General features: G+C 42.1%; 5 protein-coding genes across 13 annotated transcripts in view; 2 read left to right on the forward strand and 3 right to left on the reverse strand.

The window, feature by feature from the left end:
• LOC117137374 (myocyte-specific enhancer factor 2) overlaps window positions 1–7,757 on the reverse strand; it is a 42,834-nt gene extending 35,077 nt beyond the window's left edge. For 3 of the 8 annotated variants that reach the window (XM_033298785.1, XM_033298784.1, XM_033298778.1), the window contains exon 1: window positions 7,033–7,757. The gene's annotated coding sequence lies outside the window, so the exon portion shown is untranslated. The remainder of the gene's footprint in view (window positions 1–7,032) is intronic. The other 5 variants (XM_033298783.1, XM_033298781.1, XM_033298782.1 and 2 more) reach the window with 2 other exon arrangements.
• A 217-nt stretch (window positions 7,758–7,974) lies between these two features.
• On the reverse strand, window positions 7,975–8,597 carry LOC117137376. Its single transcript, XM_033298788.1, has 2 exons — window positions 8,283–8,597; window positions 7,975–8,230 (listed from the first exon to the last, which is right to left on the reverse strand). Exons 1-2 carry the CDS (start codon window positions 8,512–8,514, stop codon window positions 8,064–8,066), a joined length of 399 nt encoding a protein of 132 aa, XP_033154679.1. The 5' UTR covers window positions 8,515–8,597; the 3' UTR covers window positions 7,975–8,063.
• Window positions 8,598–8,856: 259 nt separating this feature from the next.
• On the forward strand, window positions 8,857–12,690 carry LOC117137373 (peptidyl-alpha-hydroxyglycine alpha-amidating lyase 1). Of its 2 annotated transcripts, none has more exons than XM_033298775.1 (6): window positions 8,857–9,135; window positions 9,359–9,536; window positions 9,597–9,837; window positions 10,385–10,884; window positions 11,065–11,499; window positions 12,037–12,690. In XM_033298775.1, exons 1-6 carry the CDS (start codon window positions 9,007–9,009, stop codon window positions 12,204–12,206), a joined length of 1,653 nt encoding a protein of 550 aa, XP_033154666.1. In that variant the 5' UTR covers window positions 8,857–9,006; the 3' UTR covers window positions 12,207–12,690. The 2 variants fall into 2 exon arrangements, with proteins under 2 accessions (XP_033154666.1, XP_033154667.1); XM_033298776.1 differs by lacking the exon at window positions 12,037–12,690 and adding an exon at window positions 11,917–11,960 and having other exon boundaries at window positions 8,858–9,135.
• LOC117137375 (prenylated Rab acceptor protein 1) lies at window positions 12,678–13,917 on the reverse strand. Its single transcript, XM_033298786.1, has 4 exons — window positions 13,604–13,917; window positions 13,476–13,573; window positions 13,214–13,420; window positions 12,678–13,157 (listed from the first exon to the last, which is right to left on the reverse strand). The coding sequence occupies exons 2-4, from the start codon at window positions 13,556–13,558 to the stop codon at window positions 12,866–12,868; spliced, it is 582 nt and encodes a 193-aa protein (XP_033154677.1). The 5' UTR covers window positions 13,559–13,573; window positions 13,604–13,917; the 3' UTR covers window positions 12,678–12,865.
• A 1,658-nt stretch (window positions 13,918–15,575) lies between these two features.
• On the forward strand, window positions 15,576–16,837 carry LOC117136867 (spaetzle-processing enzyme). The gene is made up of 2 exons (XM_033297967.1): window positions 15,576–16,298; window positions 16,363–16,837. The coding sequence occupies exons 1-2, from the start codon at window positions 15,748–15,750 to the stop codon at window positions 16,835–16,837; spliced, it is 1,026 nt and encodes a 341-aa protein (XP_033153858.1). The 5' UTR covers window positions 15,576–15,747.
• Window positions 16,838–17,202: the final 365 nt, after the last annotated feature.

Genomic DNA, 17,202 nt, shown 5'->3' on the forward strand with positions numbered 1-17,202 from the left:
GGGCTTTTCAGACAAGAGCAGACGATTCTGGAGGGTTGTCAAATAGCTGAAGAACTCCCCAATGACGTCAAAACCACAGACGAGAAGAACTAGAGAGTTAACAAGAGATTAGCCCCAATCTCTGAATTCCAAAATAGTCGCACTAAAAATAGTTATCTCATGCAAAACCCTGTTATCTCCATTATCTGCCAGACGGATGGATGCCCGTTAGCCAAACAAAAGTAATAACTGCGAAAAAGAGAATTCTTTCTATTCATTAATAATGGTTAGCCCAATTAAAGCAATTAAATCAAGTCGAGTCGAGTCGAGTTCGCTTTGGCAAAGATTTTTCAGCGAAGACAAGACCATGACGTGGCAAACCGACCTCTATCCAACACCCTCTTACTACCAACCCCTCCATCTAGCCATCTCTAGCTGTCTCTACGACCTCATCGAATTGCTAATGATCCCAAGGTAATACTTCAGCTGCTTCATTGTTATTTATTTATTTATTCTTTTTTCGATTATAAATTCATAACAAAGAAAAAATTGAGTGGGGAGAGAGGGAGAGAACTTTTTGGCAAGACAAATATTTATTTATTTAATTTTTGGATAGCCAAACAGTCGTGTTCGCAGCGCACTAGAAACTTATTAACTGAAAAGCTTAAGTACGGTGATGAGTTGTAGTTTTTTGTGATTTGATCGAGTGCCCCCTGTTCCTTAAAAGGTCTCGAGAAATTCCAGACACAAATGTTTTCGCTTTTTACGCATCAACACAAATTAAGTCACTTTATTGCTCATTTACATTCGCTTCAACTTTGCCTGATTAAAAAGTTTGGCTTTGTTTTTGCGGCAATTGAATTGACTGTCTGCGGCAAAACTTTGCGTCACATTAACTTCAAAGATGTTTGTTCACAGAAAAATGAGACGGAAGGAAACTGTTTTTCTATACACACTCATATAAAACTTGCTCCTTTACTGTTGTTTCTAATTTGGCAGTAATTTTAACACAACTTTCATATCGACTACAAATTCAGATTTTAACACAAAAATCTTTATAACACATGAAATTGCTTGTAAATGTGTTTAAGACTCAACACGCAACTGCACACTTTCAATAGGCCAGCCGTTTTTTACTGGGCTCCCTAAACGCCTAATTGGAAGCAAAAAAGTATAAACATATAAACCTATTAAGGTCATTAATTTTATTTTATAAAATCGATTCTGGGTACAGCACTTGTGAACAGAATGAATACTAATACGAAAGAACAATTCAAATTCCACGAAGGACACCAGTCGCCAGAAGGACTAAAGTTCATTGTTAGTGTCATCATAGGTGCTTTTCCCCAAAAAGTTCGCCCCTCAAAAGGAGGAAACCCATCTGGTGGGCTCCCAAGCATTTATGGATGACCTATAATTTGGATAATTCATTAGCTTACACACAGGCTACATGGCTTTCTTCTCTTGGCTATGGTCACTTCGAATCGTATTGTGTGTGTCTGAGCATTGTTTGGTCTCTAATTGTCTCACTATATTTATCCGGTCTAAAATTAGAGTTATAAATGTCTATTTGAAGGTTGACCAGTAGTTGGTGGTCGAGAGTGGCATTTTATCCGCACTCAAGACTTGAGCGCATTAATTTCCAAGCAAATTTGTGGTTCATCCTGCACCATTAGTTAAAGTAGGCCCTGGCTAATGTCTGAGCCGTGACCATTTCCCGTTGGCCAGATTCTAATGATCGCCCGCTGAGAATGAGACAAAACTGTACCCTGCACACCAAGTGGATAGACACAGACACACACTGACTGTGCGGAGTGTATTTAAGCGGCTTAATGAACCATTTGGAAACTTTCACAGTCATCAAACATTATGATGTTGGCGATTTTTGGCACTCAACGCCACAAGTGGAACAAATCAAGTATTTTTTCGAGTTTGTTTTTTTCGCCTTTTGGACGGACTTTTTCTTTTTTGGCTATTTTCAAGTACCGCATTTTGAGTCTTTGAAATACCGATTGCCCTATCGTAATATATAAAAAAAAAAGTTCCTCTAATTTGCTACTTTTGCTTATTTTATAAGATGAATGTTAGGAAATGCCCTTTAATATTCTCAATTTTAATATAAATAGATCTTAACTTAACTCTGGAAAACCTTAAGAATGCAAGTGGCGCTTAAGGAGGTGACTCCAATTTCCACAGTTTTTATGCGCCAATAAAGCGATTAGCCGATTTAACAAGACGTGTAATGTTATTTATTATTTATTTTAGCTGCCTGCTACACTTAACTTAAGGTAGCCACATGTAATACCCTACTCCCATTCGAGCCATAAAAACCCGTTTAACTAGCTGGGCTCAAGTGATCAATGCCATCAAAAGACAATTACCAGCGCTAGCCAAAAACAATTTCCTCCCCCTCAACGCACAATCTGAAACGAAACTGCAATGCCCAGCGATGATGATAATGATCTGGCAAAAAGAACGAGCAGAAGCAAAGAGGCGAAAAAGCCAGACAAGCCAAACACAGAGCCAAACACGGCCAAAGATCGGCAATCAAGTGGCCACTTCCAACCGTCCGTCCATCCATCCATCCATCCATCCATCCAGCAGTGGGTCTGCCAATCCCCACACAATAAACTTCTGCAGTGGAAAACGAAACCAAAATCGAATCGCAAAGCGGCAGGGCGAAAGCTCGAACACGAGCACCTGGCCTAAAAATAGCAACCGCTCATTAGAAATGGCTAAAAATAGACGGCGGCATTAAAGCGCGCCAACCTATGGCACAGTGGAGTGTCGATGGAGTGGAAACCGGAGTAAATGACGGCGCTGAAGAGGTTGAAGTGCGACACATGGCGTATACGCACCGTGGTGCAATCTTCTGCTGCAATCTGGTTATCTCGCGATTCGCAATCCAGCTACTGCACTAGTTACGAGCTAAATGTGAAGCGTTTGGGGCCCAGGAAAACAGGTATTCTTCGCTTGGGGGCTTAAGGAATTCAGAGGGGGGATCCCTACTGGCATATCATGTCCACACATAATTGAAGTTGAGGTAGTCCGCGATAAGTTTTTTTCATGGAGGGAGACCTTTGACTCATAGAGACAGTAAGTATTTACTGCTAGTAAATTAAAATCATGAGAACAAACATTTCCAAAGACTTTCAGCACAGATATATAGTATGTAATTGCACATTATTTATTGCTTCTAAGCAACTTAATTATTTAGCTCCTGCAGTAAGAACTACAACTTTTAATCCGGGTCAAGCTAATTATCTTCAAATTCCAAGGGATATTCCTAGCATTTAAAAGGGCCAACTGGCCCAAATAATTTTCATGGTACAAGTTTAAAGCCGCATTTAATGAGCTCATGACGAAAGAGAAACAAAGAGCAGCTTCTGCTGCAATCCCCTGACAACTTTTAGCGAGCATAATTTCAAACAATTTAGTTAACTTCCACCGGCATTTCATGCTGTTTGCATAAAGCAAATACGCGTTTGGCGAAGGCGAAGGTGGCTCCTCCAGGAGTTGGGAAAACCCAGGATCAGGGACACGCGCAATGCGAGGACTCGGGCAAGGTAAACGAAGTAAATTAAGCAGCGGGAGCAACAACAACGGAGAGGCCCACGGTGGGCGTTGACCAGGGGTGGGCTGAGGGGGCGTAGGGTGAGACACTTAAACAGACAACATACACATTTAAAACCTTATCAAATTCAACGTTTGGCACATTATGTATACAAGTTATATTACATATAATGAATATGCATTCGTATATGCAATGGAAAATAAATTTGCAATTAGTGCTCTTGAATCAAAAGAGCCTTTCTGTTAAGAGCTAAAAGGACTATTTTTTCGAGTGCATACAAATGGGAAGCAGAGGGCCAACAACAAGCACAATAACGAATAACAAGCCAAAGGCATGCGAAACAGCAAAAAGCAGGAGAAACCCAATAACATAAAAGCAAAAGAATTTTTGCCAAAGGATGATGGCCAACCTGCAAAAGGGGTGGCGAAGGGAAGGGCGGACAAGTAGAAAAACCCGCTTACAGCAGCGAAGAAAAAAAACGGCGACGCCAAGCCAACCAACGACCTTGATAAGTTTTACACAGTGAGAGCAGGAGAGAGAAAAAGAGAGACCCCAGGTAAAGGAGCCTTCTCTCTCGCGCTGTGGAAAAAGGGCGGCAGGGAGAGAGGCTACCGCAATCGATGCCCCAAAAGTGGTGAGTTTCGCCACGCGCGAGAGCGGTATCTCCCTTGCTCTCTCATCAACAAGTGGCTCAGCTGTGAGTGGGTTGGATAGAAGCGGTGAGGGGAGTTGGGTGGCGGGGGGCGTTAGGTAGCTCCTTACTCAATTCATTTTTTTGTGTCTGTGTGTCAGAGCGTTGGCGCACTCTCTCTCTATCTCTTTGATAAACAGTCAGTGGTGAGTTTGTTTTCCTCTTTACAGGCTGATTATCATATTCTGCGTTTTATTATTGAATTTCTCGAAAATTGCCTGATTGTGTGTGTGTGACGCATGTGTAAAGTGCGGCGCACAAATTGATAGAACTGCCGCCCACCACCCCCTTTTGCAACCTTTTACCACCCTCCCCCTCAATAAAAAACAAATTCCGCCAGTTAGTCTGTCAAATATGTTTGTTTTCCTCTCTCTCTCTCTCTTTCCTCACAGTCAGCTGCCAAATCAGCTGTCTGATTTGAAGCATATTCACTTGGTATTATTTAACAATCGAAGCCACGAACGGAGAATAGAAAGCGGGAGATTGGAAAACTTGTGAACGGAAAATTTTGACCTCCTCTATGGTAAATGGCAAGCAACTGGACTCGACACAAGCAAAAAAAAATAAAAAGGAAAATGCAGAACAACATCAGCCAGTCGAACAACAACAACTGCCTCCATTGTAGTAGTTATGTACCTGCAACGTGCCTGAAATTTAAAAAATGCAATATCAAAACCAACGCGGAACCAGAAAAAGGCTCGTTTGGGATGCACGAAGCAAGCAATACCCTCTATATTGCGAACACCTACTAAAATTGCTATGAACTCGTTGCTACAAATCATACATTAATTAGGAAAGAATTTAGCATTTTGCTCCACAAGGCTATATTTTAAGATTCTTTAAGATGGATTTTTTACTTAATTTTCTTCAATGTTTTTTTAGACTATAAAATGGTTGAATTAGACTAATATGATTTGGGATGATGGTTCAGATAATGCGACATAACTACATACTTATAAACATCCTATCAGAGGGAAGAACAAAAATTGTTAGGTTTTTAAATGCAACATGATCTCATGCTTTGCAACCGTAAGACCTTTTGCTACAGAGTAACTTAAGCGCCGTGCTGCACTTGCAACTGCCAAACGAAACGAAACCGGACTCAACTGGACGCCCGCCCCTCGCACACACACCCATTAAATGCTCACACACACACACTAGTGCCATTACATACACACAAACACACACGATATCTATATAGACGACGCCTAGTTGAGCATTTTGAACGACAACTACAGCGGACAAGCCATAATTAATCAGGCCTGGCCGGCAATATTTTACAAAAGCGAAACGAAAATTCCTCAACGACTTGCAAGACGGAGTTTGCAGATCCTTAACTCGAAAATTTGCGTACATTGTTGCCAGTTTTCCAATTTGGCCTTATCATTTGGTCAATAACACGTGCATTTTCCTGTCACTTGCTGCGTTCCATTTGACTGAGTCAATCGCACACTTCCTAATCACAAACAAATTCTAACAAATCGGTAGAAACTTGTTTCTTTCCATCGCAACATTAATTCGCATATTTTTACAAATTATATTAAAGCTCAAATACATGGGTACATAAAATACATACACACATGGAGTATTAGAAGTTGACGACGGCAACAGACATTCTGAATTTTTCGTGTACTTTGAAAACTTGTTTTATTTATTTGCTTTCGGTTTGTTCTGCCGTTGCTTGTAAGCTTATTGAACAATTATATTACGGCATATGAAATGACAATAGCTTAATAATGTTTAGCTCGATGTTTGCATGCGCGAACAAATATTGTGAATAACTTTGATGGTTTACGCAAAGTTTTACAAATTTAAGGATTTGATGACTGAACTCATGTCAGAACCTATTTGATGTAGTATCTCGTGAAATCAAGATATCGAAAGGAATATCAATAGAACAAATCTTGCTCGCATTTTTCGTTAGTAATTCTTTATGTTCTAAAATACTTGAAATTTTTCAGCTAATTAGAAATATGTTTGTGAAAATAAAAGATTTATGTCACTCAAGTAAACAAATTTATCAAGTATTTCAGTTGTTACTTAATAATGGTTTTCTTCGTATGACATTTAAACATCGTACCAAAAGTTTTCCAGACATTGTGGAAACTTTGCATTAAACATTTAGCATGCAAATAAAACAATTACAATAAATTATCGAAAAAAACCCAGATACCCGAGCAGTGATTTTGTAACAACATTTCGTTGGGTTTTTCTCACCCGCACGACTACAATGCAAATATGTGAGGTAATAATTTATGTCGTTTTGCGCAGTGTAAGTGGGGGAGGCAATGTCCGCCTCTTGATTTTTTTTCTTGAGCCTCTATTCAATTGTCGCTTGATTGCGAGAGGAAAAATAGGAGGAAAGTTGAGAGATACAGCAACTTAATTCTATGCTGCATGTAGTTAAGCCGATCTGATATGCAAAACAAAGCTATTAACTTGGGAATTTAAGTTTAAGCTCTATATCAAATCAAATGGAAGGGTCAAATAAATACAATTGACCTTCTATAACTTCAAACTGAGTATATCAAATGAATAAAGAACATAGAACATTGTAATCCGGTCTTCATGGCATGGATTAAATATTCTCTGGTTAATGTAAGTTTTAGGTCAAATATATATAGATATATATATAGGATATACATATGAGAATAGATATCGGATGCGCTTCCTAGCCGTCTTCAGTTGGCCACTGAAAGTGCAATCGACTTTTGGACCCAACGTTACAAGAAGTGCAATCGAAGTGGTGGAAGGAGTGACAGAAACAGAAAGACTAAACTCAACTTACCGTCCGCAAGTTCAAGGCCAAATGTCGCTCTCCTGCATTGGCGCTCTCGCTTCTGTTTCGCTCACGCTCTGCGTGGGGCTCTGCGCTCTCTCCTTCTCCTTTCTGAGAGTCTTGCTGTGTTACATGTAAAAGAACTTTCGTTTTCCGCCAGCGAGGGATAGGGTGGGGGGTTGGGTGGGCGAAGTGGCCCACATGCAACTGCCGTTAGCAGGTCCGTTGTTGTTTTTCTTTCGTTTTCGCACTTCTCGCTGCCTCTTCTGGTTTTATTGTTGTTTTCTGTTGTTCGCCAAACAGGAGCGACTTTTGTAAATTAATTAACAACACTCGCACACTCACTCCCCACAAACACACTCACGCACACAGCTGCGTTCATCATGCGAGCGCGCGCTTCGAGATAAGCAAAGCAATTTATTTGCACTAAAATTTACTTTTGCGCGCTGAGCGAAACGTGGGCGAAGGTGGGGGGGGCGGTAGAGAGAAGAGCTCACCACACACACACACTCGCACGGCCGACGTAAGAGCGCACGTTTTTGCAGGTTTTAGGGTATATAATTAAATTGTCAGCGTGTTTTCGATCTGATCTTGTGCATTCGGCTAGTTCCCGATTAAGAGTCTGCGTTTCGAAATCAATGCGATCGATTCAAAGTCTGATCAGATCGGTCCAATCGGAGCCTACGACGAAACAAGTCAACAACGGCGGAGCGCTACAACAAATGTGCTGCGGGAGCTTTGAGCGGATGGGTCACACTCGGCGAGCAACACGGTCACACTTGGCGATGGCAGTTTGGCGATGTATCGATTGTGGTTTCTAGGCGATACTTTCCTGGCGCCAGCTTAAAAAATTAAAATATTTAATTTAATTTCCAAGCATATGCACTAGTTTTTTTGGACAACTAAACGGAATCTAGAGCCATTTAACTGTCAATTTGTATACGATATATATTGGACTGCAATGAATTTAATAGAAAATAAACAACATATGTTGCATTCAACAAGGTTTAGGTCACTAAAATTTACTTAAATAAAGATTTTCACAGTAATGGGAGATGTGCTTTCAGAGTGTCGAACTCCTTCTTTTCTAAGGGCTTAAGATGTGTTCCCGAGAAGGGCGATTTGAACTCCAAATCGCGATGTTTGTTAACCAGAACTTTCTGATCTGAGTAAATCAGATTGATTTGCTGCTCTATTTGCTGTTGATCTGTCGGAAATTATAGTTAATAATCGCATGTATTGGACGAGCCGTTACCCACCTTTTTTGAGCAGTTCCAATGCCTTTTCCCGCTTCATTTTGACTAGCATACTGCCAATAGTGATCCAAACTTTCTTGTCCTCCGACTTCTCCATCAGCCGCATTGCCTGCCGGGTTTCCTGGCGGCGTTTATCCATCACCGTCAGTTCCTGCTTGTTGACCAGAATTTTGTCGGCCAACTCCTCGGTCTTGGTTATTATCTCAATGCTTTTGTTCAGATCTGTTTGCGACATTTTGCCAATAATATTTCTTCAAACAGATATGTGCAAAACACGGAAGTAAACAAAAGTGTCGAAGTGAGACCCGAAAACGTACTAACGCCTCTTCAACAGCTGTTCGATCAGGGACGTAGCATAGAATAGGGATTCATTTAACATACTAACTATATGAGAAAACATTTAATTGTTAACCATATTCGTCCTATTGTACGAAACCACCGCTTGCATTTCAATTTAATCCGTTTTTGACGTATTGATAATTCATTCATTCAAAATGTTCATAGAGTGCTTGTGACCAAATATGGTCACATTATAACACAGTGTAACTGCATAACATTGATCCCCTGGAAACACATTCTACCTGCGCCGCTGAACACATCACATCTCAATCGCAAGCAAAGATGGCCGCGTCATAAGTAGATTTGTAGTTCCAAAACGAGACGAGCCGTTTGTTTACGAGCACAACTACGCCGGACTGGATCTCCGCCAGCATTCGGGCAGTTATATATGTACATTCGAAGGGACTCCAAAGCAATGAAATCCACCGACAGCGCCAAGTGCCTGGGCAGCAAGTCCTTGGCAATCTGTTGCCTGCTTCTCCACCTCCTACTCTGCATTCGACCAGCAGTGTCGCAGGTAAATCCCGAGCCATAAACAAAGCATTACCAGGTTGAAGAGTTTACGAGACCCAAGTCGCTGCTTGACCCAAGGAAACATATGTTTGCAGTGCGCGCACATATGTTTAGCATATTGATTTTGCAGTAGTGTGTACTTCGCATGTCTGCGTGGGTGCCGTTGCTCCGTGGCAATTATTTTGCTTCACCTGGAGCCTAATCTTAATCTCAATCCCCCTTTTAAGACTCAAAGTCCATCGCGTTATCTGCATAATGTGGACAGCAATAATAACAACAACGAACGCCTGCACCAGATACTCAAGGGATCCGGAGCAGGATCGGGAGCCACGCAGCTCAACTGGCCACAGCCGCCGAAGCAAACTGTTCCCGACGTCAAGACTGAGCTGGCCAAGCTAAACAACAGTGAGTTGGCATATTTTTACAATTGCACGCCGTGTAATTCACACTAAACTCGATCCCCAGCTTACGTTTACCAGAACGCCTGGCCGGCAAACAATGTGAAACTGGGTGCAGTGACAGCTGTAAGTTTCGACAAGGCCGGCAACGTGGTAATCTTTCATCGCGTGGACCGCGTCTGGGGACAGACCACATTCGATAACAGGAACCAGTACCAGGAGAAGTACCGCGGGCCCATCAGGGAGAGCACCGTCTTGGCACTGGAGCCCGCAACAGGCAAAGTGCAATACGACTGGGGCAAGAACTTGTAAGAAAGTGTAACTCCCTTGTTTAGTACTTTAGGTAGCTCTATCCAGTGTTTACTTAACTTCAAATACTAGTTTGCAGGGTAGTAATGTGTGTAGTGTATTTGTTGAAATGAATCTAGGCACAGGTAAACAAAAGCATTTCTTCCGAGTCGATATAGCCATGTCCGTCTGTCCGATCAATATGCCACAAACATTTAAACCCTGCCTAAAATTCCAGCGAATCTCCACTAGTTGTGTATCGGGTAACTGATGGTCGAGGATATCGTCTTTATTATTCTCTATTATTCTCAGTACTCATTTATTGTCGCGCTGTTTTGTGTTTGTAACTACATCATTTTTCGCGTTAATTATCTGGTGAAGTTAAATTTAATCGGTAGTAAAGGCATTTTGCATTTGTAAGTTCAAAAGTTTTAACACATAGTCAAAAGTATTTTGTAAGATTTTATTTCGGCTGTGATAATCTGAAGGCGTATCTAAAGTTAAGTAAGCACTAGAATAGCAATGTATATGTATGCCCTTCCTAATTAAATCCCATATCACACACAGTTTTTACATGCCCCATGGCCTGACCGTGGACCCCGAAGACAACGTTTGGTTAACAGACGTCGCCATGCATCAGGTTTTCAAGTTCCCGCCTCGTGGAGGCGATGGAAAACCAGCGTTGACTCTGGGCGATGCCTTCCAGCCCGGTTCAGGACGCAAATTTTGCAAGCCCACCTCGGTGGCGGTGTTGGATAATGGCGACTTCTTCGTGGCGGATGGATACTGCAATGCTCGCATCCTTAAGTACTCACGAACAGGCGAACTGATCCTCTTCTGGGGACAGAACACCTTCTCTGGCATATCCTACGACGTGGCGCCCCAGAACTTCTTCGCGATTCCCCACGCTCTGACTCTCGTCCCAGAGTTGCAGCTACTCTGCGCAGCTGATAGGGAGAATGGGCGCGTACAGTGCTTCCTCTCGAGCAATGGCACCTTTCACTCACAGTACCACAACCAGCTGATAGGGGACCGCCTCTTCAGCATGGCTTACACCCCGGCAGCGGGTGAGTGGATAAATCTTCTTCTGGTATCGGTGTTCATGAGGTGTCATAAGAACCTTTCGACGGTTTAGCGTCTCTTTAAAATGTTGCGGGCTTCTATAGATTTCATCATCATTCACATTACCATAACAGAGCATCTTTTGTACAAATCTTACTCCTAAATGTATTCATTTTCCGCTACAGGTGGGCAGCTGGTCATTGTCAACGGACCAACCGCCGAATTAGGCATCCATCCTGAGCACTACAACGAGGTTCACGGCTTCGTGCTAAGCATGCGCAGCAAGCAACTGGTGTCTAAGTTCGGCCCCAATAACCTCCAGTTCCAGAACCCGCACGACGTGGCCGTTACAGCCGACGGCAATGAGATCTACGTGGCCGAGCTGAATCCAATGCGTATCCACAAGTTCGTGCACCGATCACTGGCCAAACCAATGTCCTTGTCGGCCAGCAAGGACTCTAGGGACAGCGCTATTAGCCAAGCTGTGGGAGGGGATCAGGTTCCCGCAATGGCTGTGCACCACCCGAGCGGCAAGGCCATCCTAGTGGCTTCGCTCATGCTCCTTTTCGCCGGCTCTACCTTTGCGTTGGCTTTGATCTTCGCGCGGCGAAGGAAACGAGGTAACCAAGCGAACAGCTCCGCTACGCCCAGCGACCTGGTGTACCGAAAGCTGACTGCTTCCACCCAGAGTCTTGGCTGATCGGCAGTGCTAACTCCTCACTCAATGTCCTGTGTTGTGCTGTCACACTTAACTGATTTAGTGTCCTGTACTTATAAGCTCGAACCTGATTACATGTATATCCACGATTGAATCTCCCTATTCACGCTTTTTTGGTGTCGTTAATTACACAGCATGTCCACTTTGTGTGTTCTGTATTCGTTGGCTTACTTTTCGTTCAACTTTATTGTAATTAAAATTTATACCGCATTTAGTGTTTCAAATTATATACAAATTTTTATACAAAATACATAAGCATACAAACAAAATTTACGTTTATCCTTAAGTGTATTCTGTTTTCGTTTTCGGTTTGTTTCAGTGCACGCCAGATCGCAGATCTATGCATGAACTAAGAAGGGAATGGGATTGGCAGTGTTGTTGCTCATATAAATCCCATGGTAATTGTTTAGTTAATCAGTTAAACCAACATATTCCACAGGTTGCCTGCCTTTCGGAGCCCGCAGTCGTCGCCACGCGTGGGAGAAAAGCGATGGCTTCAAGCTGGGCGGACTTCTCGATCGGGATCGCAACGGATTCGAGAAGCTGGACCAGCAGGCCAGCGACGAGGAGCAGGAGACGAAGACACTGGCGAGTGCCCAGTACGCCTAGGCGAAGGACCAAGACTTACGCAGCTAACAAAGCATTCCTAGTTCTAACTACCTGTACCTCATTGAAATACCGACCTAGTTTTACGCGAGCTATATGTGTGTACTTTAGGTGACTTTATTTACCTTCCTTGTGGTGCATATCGCAGAGAATTCCGATCGGGGTGTATTTTAAGTTGATTTATTGAGCCGTTTGTTCAATATATTTTAAACAGCTTATTTATGGAAACTTCTTTTGAAGAACCGACTATGCGACTATTTTTCGGTTATTTATTACTTAGTCGAATTCTTGATTTAAAAGAATAAATTTTTAAAATGTATGCCTAAACAGCTCGAAAATATCTGAGATATTGTAGGTGCCACTAGAGTCTAGTGACTTGACCACATCCTTTTAATTTTTTTCGAATCAAATCGAAGTTCTCCGCGAATGCGCCTTTTATATACTGCTATTAATTTGCCAAAAGGAATATAGTCGTATGAATCTGTCATAGTGTGTATTTCGATTATTTAAAGTCTGCGGCTTAACTAGATTTCGTTATAAATAGGTGTACAACATATTGTGTCGACTTCTAAGGCCCCATGGTGGCGAATACGTTTAGCCCCTTTCCTCGTCCCCGGTTGCCACGATCCCAGAAGACCTAGGGTTTAGCTTCTGGCTGGCGGTCAGACAACCTGGGCGAGGAAACCCTCATTCTCCTCCGTTACAATAGCATCGATGTTGTAGAATATAGCATGCATGGCGATCACGAAGCATGAAGCGCCCAGCGTCCAAAACAAAACCGCACCCGCGCCCACCAGGAATAGCACTGGTGCCGTCGCCAGATTGAGTGCGATGATCTGCTGGCTGGGCGTCAGTTGTTGTCCCACGATGGTGATGTTGCTGTTGCGCACGCGCAGCTTATGGCAGCCAAACGCGGAAGCCAGGATGACCAGCAGAATGCAGGGAGCTGTGATGCTGGAGATTATATCTATTAAATGGGGTGGTACAATAAGGTTTTTAGAATCACTCACAGGCAGTATATCATCAGTACAAAAAAGATGAAAACGTAGTTGGCCTGAAAGTAGGAGAGATTTCGAATAACCCGGCTATTTAGCCGCTGCATGCTGACGGCCGTTTTGAAATTGTTGATGTTAAAGAAGACTACCCAGGGTCGCAGGGAGTTCCGGACCATTTGGAAGACCTGCAGCGGTGATGGCAGGTTGGATAGCGAGGGCAGGCTGTGGGGTTCAAGATTAATAAGTTCCTATTCGCCCTTTGTTTCGGTTTACTCACCTTTGCATGTCCACGGAAAACCTGCCTCCGGAGGGCGGTGGCGGCTGCATGTTGCCGGATAAGTTCCCGCCAGTTTGAGCCATTTTGTGTTTCCCAACCTCGTCCTAACGCTTATCTTAGAGACACGACTTCGCTGCAATCTACGATTCTTCTTTCGGCAAGTGTGGGCGTTCCACAAGTGTTATGTGTATCTTTGCAGTAGGCCCACTTGGCCCGAGAACTGTCTTGAGGATGCTGCGGCGTTTGTAAAGCGACGAGGACTTTAGCGGGGTCACTTCTACATGGAGGCGGCAACACTTTCGATGTTGATTTTACGATTTACTCTTAATTTGCTATGACATCGTTTTCTTTTGAGAAACAGTATACAAAGTTTGAAAAATCTGATGTGGCAGATAGTTCTAGGATTGCCGTTGCCGTGACATGCGGTGTGACCAGAGTTGCGAGTGCGCAAATTCTCGAAATCAACAGAATACAAATCCAACACGCTAAATGCGATCAAACATTCATTCCAAAACTTTTTCTCCCAGGGTTTGAATATAAATTATTTTGTTAGACATATTTTTACACATAACATTTATATTTTTATACCTGTTACTCAGGTAACAGGTAGAAGGAAGCGTTTTCGACCATATGATATTTGATAAGAGAATTTACCTGCCTTGTTTAAGTTAAACAATTCTTTTGATTTCGTTTTATATAAGTACGCGGTACTTTTTAAGTCTGCATTGTTGTATGAGTAACGGGTAAGAATCGTCCTGAAATTTTAAATCTTTTTTAAACAATTTATTTGACGGATAACACAACATAAGACTCCGATCGATGCCCGTACCCCTTAACTTTTTCTCAGGTCTCAGTCATAGAAATAATTGCTCACTTTTACATAAAATTCTAGATATAGCCTTGCGAATCGAAGTAGCCAGATTAGAAATTTATGCTGATAAATGCAATTTATTTTTAAAAAATTCTGCTGTCTTATAAATATCCTGTATTTCCTGTATCTTGTATACATATTGAGGTAAAATTGTACATTTCTATTTACATTTACTAACAAAGAGTTTTAGAAGTTAAGAGACTTTTCATTGGCAATACCATTATCCATACAAACTGTTTCTGCATAAAGTACTATACTTAGCTATGTTTACAGATACATATGTATTTTTTTAACGTCATAACATATTGTTTGTGTGACACTATTGATAAGTATTTTTTCGCAGATTCGGTATGAATCAGATTTTTGATTTTAACTTAAAGAAATTGTGTCTTGACATAAAGTGAAATGTTCAGAATGAATGTATGATATTTGTTTACGGAAATGGGAATTGATTATCATCTTTTTGATCAACGATATTTCCTATTAATATTCCTATTCCTATTCAAATTCCTTTTGATATGTTAAAGTGTTGCGACTATTAGATACCTGTTACACAGATTATGGAACTGAAACAGATGGAGATTGAGAATTAGAATATTTTGGCGTGCAGCGAGGAGATAGCTCTAATCAAGATACTATTACTACAGTTTTGATATGTTTAAAGGTAGTAGGATTTGAACGTTTCCTGTCATCCAGAAAACTTTTAGCATGTAAGCGTTTAAGAAGTTTTGGCCGTAATAGGGGCGTGGTACGGTTATAAAGAAAACTTACATGCTTTCTTCCTTTTAAAGTTTCCGAGATCTCGACATTCATACGGACGGACAGACAAGGCCATTATACAATAATTAACCGGAGCAAAGTTTACGCGGTCCATATCTTATACCGAGTGGATTCATAGTGGCCAAAGAGTGAATCATTTTAGCAATCGAGATAAGCTTGAACTTTTAAGACCAACTGGGTTTTGAATTCAGTCTTCGGTTAGGCTCCGGCATTTCAAGATGGTCTCGATCCAATTTTATTTGACACTTTGGCTTCAAGCGATTTCCTTGGTGAATTCTTTAGAATTTGGTAAATAGTGGCAAGGATATTTACAATTTCATCGGATCAGTGCCAGTGTTTAATACATCCTTTGGCAGCTCATGGATTTCTTTTTTAATTTCAACAATAATTAATACCTTTTAATTACAAAATTAGAACTCCATTGGGTTGATTTCGATGCACACATTTATGGTCGCACCAGGAAAATGCAACCTTTAATAGGATTTCATACAGTGTGACAAATGCTAAATTCCTCCATTTTGAGCTTCATTAACTGGTAAATTTTTTTTACCGCCCTTAGCAAAATGTAGAACTTGTCCACTAGACGAGATTTGCATCCCACTGAGCAAATGTGAACCTCTTATGGAGCTTCTAAATCGCCGGAATATGACAAACCATGAGCAATCAAAGTTCCGAAACAAACTATGCAAAATTGATCATTTTGCCCATGAGCTAGTGCACATGGTTTTCACCTGCTGCCCAATGGTTGCTGGGGTTAAACTACCAAATAGCAATGTCTGCGGACAGAGTCCCCCGTCGTTATATATCGTAGGTGGCATGGAGGCACAGCCCAACCAGTTTCCCTGGACAGTCCTGCTGGGTTACAATGCCTACTCAGCAGAGCGCCGCGGGCTGTCTCCCATGTGTGCGGGCTCCTTGATTGCCAGTCGCTATGTGCTGACGGCAGCCCATTGTTTGTTCGTGAAAGACTTCTATGTGGCCAGTGTGCGCCTGGGCGAGCATGACACCGATAACGATCCCGACTGCACCCGACTGCCGAATGGAGCCAAGAAATGCGCTCCAGCTTACGTGGACATCGATGTGGATCTGAGGGTACCGCACGAGCAGTACTACAAGAGAAATGAAATCCACTACAACGACATTGCTCTGTTGCGTCTGAAGAGTCGGGTGAAGTAAGTATTGTGCACTTTGGGGCTCCCTCCTTTCACCTTTTCCCATCTATGGCCTCTCTTTCAGATACACCCTTCAGATCAGACCCATTTGCATTTGGCCTGGCATTGAATTGTCAAATTCCTTCTTCGAAAACCAACCTTTTCAAATTGCCGGCTGGGGCGATTTTGGCCAGCAGCACTACAGCCCCGTACTGTTGCAAGGCACTATCAGTGGAATGAGTCCGGATGAGTGCTTGAATCGGTATCCCACACTACGAGTCGATAAGGACATCCATATATGTGCCATGGGACGGGATGGCACCGACACCGGACTGGGCGATTCCGGTAGCCCGCTGATGGCATCGGTGGGCAGGGGTGCTGGTCAATTTTATTACTTAGCCGGAATAACCTCCTACGGAGGGGGCCCCTCCAGTTACGGATTTGGGCCAGCGGTTTACACGAAAACTTCCTCATATTATGAGTGGATAAAGAAGAAAATGAATAAGATCGCTGAAGATGAACTTAAAATTAAGCAGAAATCGGTAAAAATACTAATTTAATTTAACGATATTAAATTGAAACTTTTTATGCATGCAGAAATGGGATTTGTTCTTTGTTAACAAAACAACACCTAAACACTTAAGTAACGAATGTATACACTTATCTTTAAAACAACTCCAGATCTTACTTAGACCAACTCTAACTCCATTAAGGTTGACTTAGACTCTAAATCGAAAAAATTCCTAGACTGAAGGATAGTCTTAGTCAGCTATTGGAGAGTTCGAGGGATATGGAGGTATGTATATATCGACACAGCTAGTTCTTCTTATCAAGAATATGCATATGTATGTACATATATAGTCTCTACATTATAATTTATCGAGTCGAATCAATTTTCCATATAACTCTATGACTAAGAGTCTTA

This window comes from Drosophila mauritiana, chromosome 2R, assembly GCF_004382145.1.
Source record: "Drosophila mauritiana strain mau12 chromosome 2R, ASM438214v1, whole genome shotgun sequence".
NCBI lineage: Eukaryota > Metazoa > Arthropoda > Insecta > Diptera > Drosophilidae > Drosophila > Drosophila mauritiana.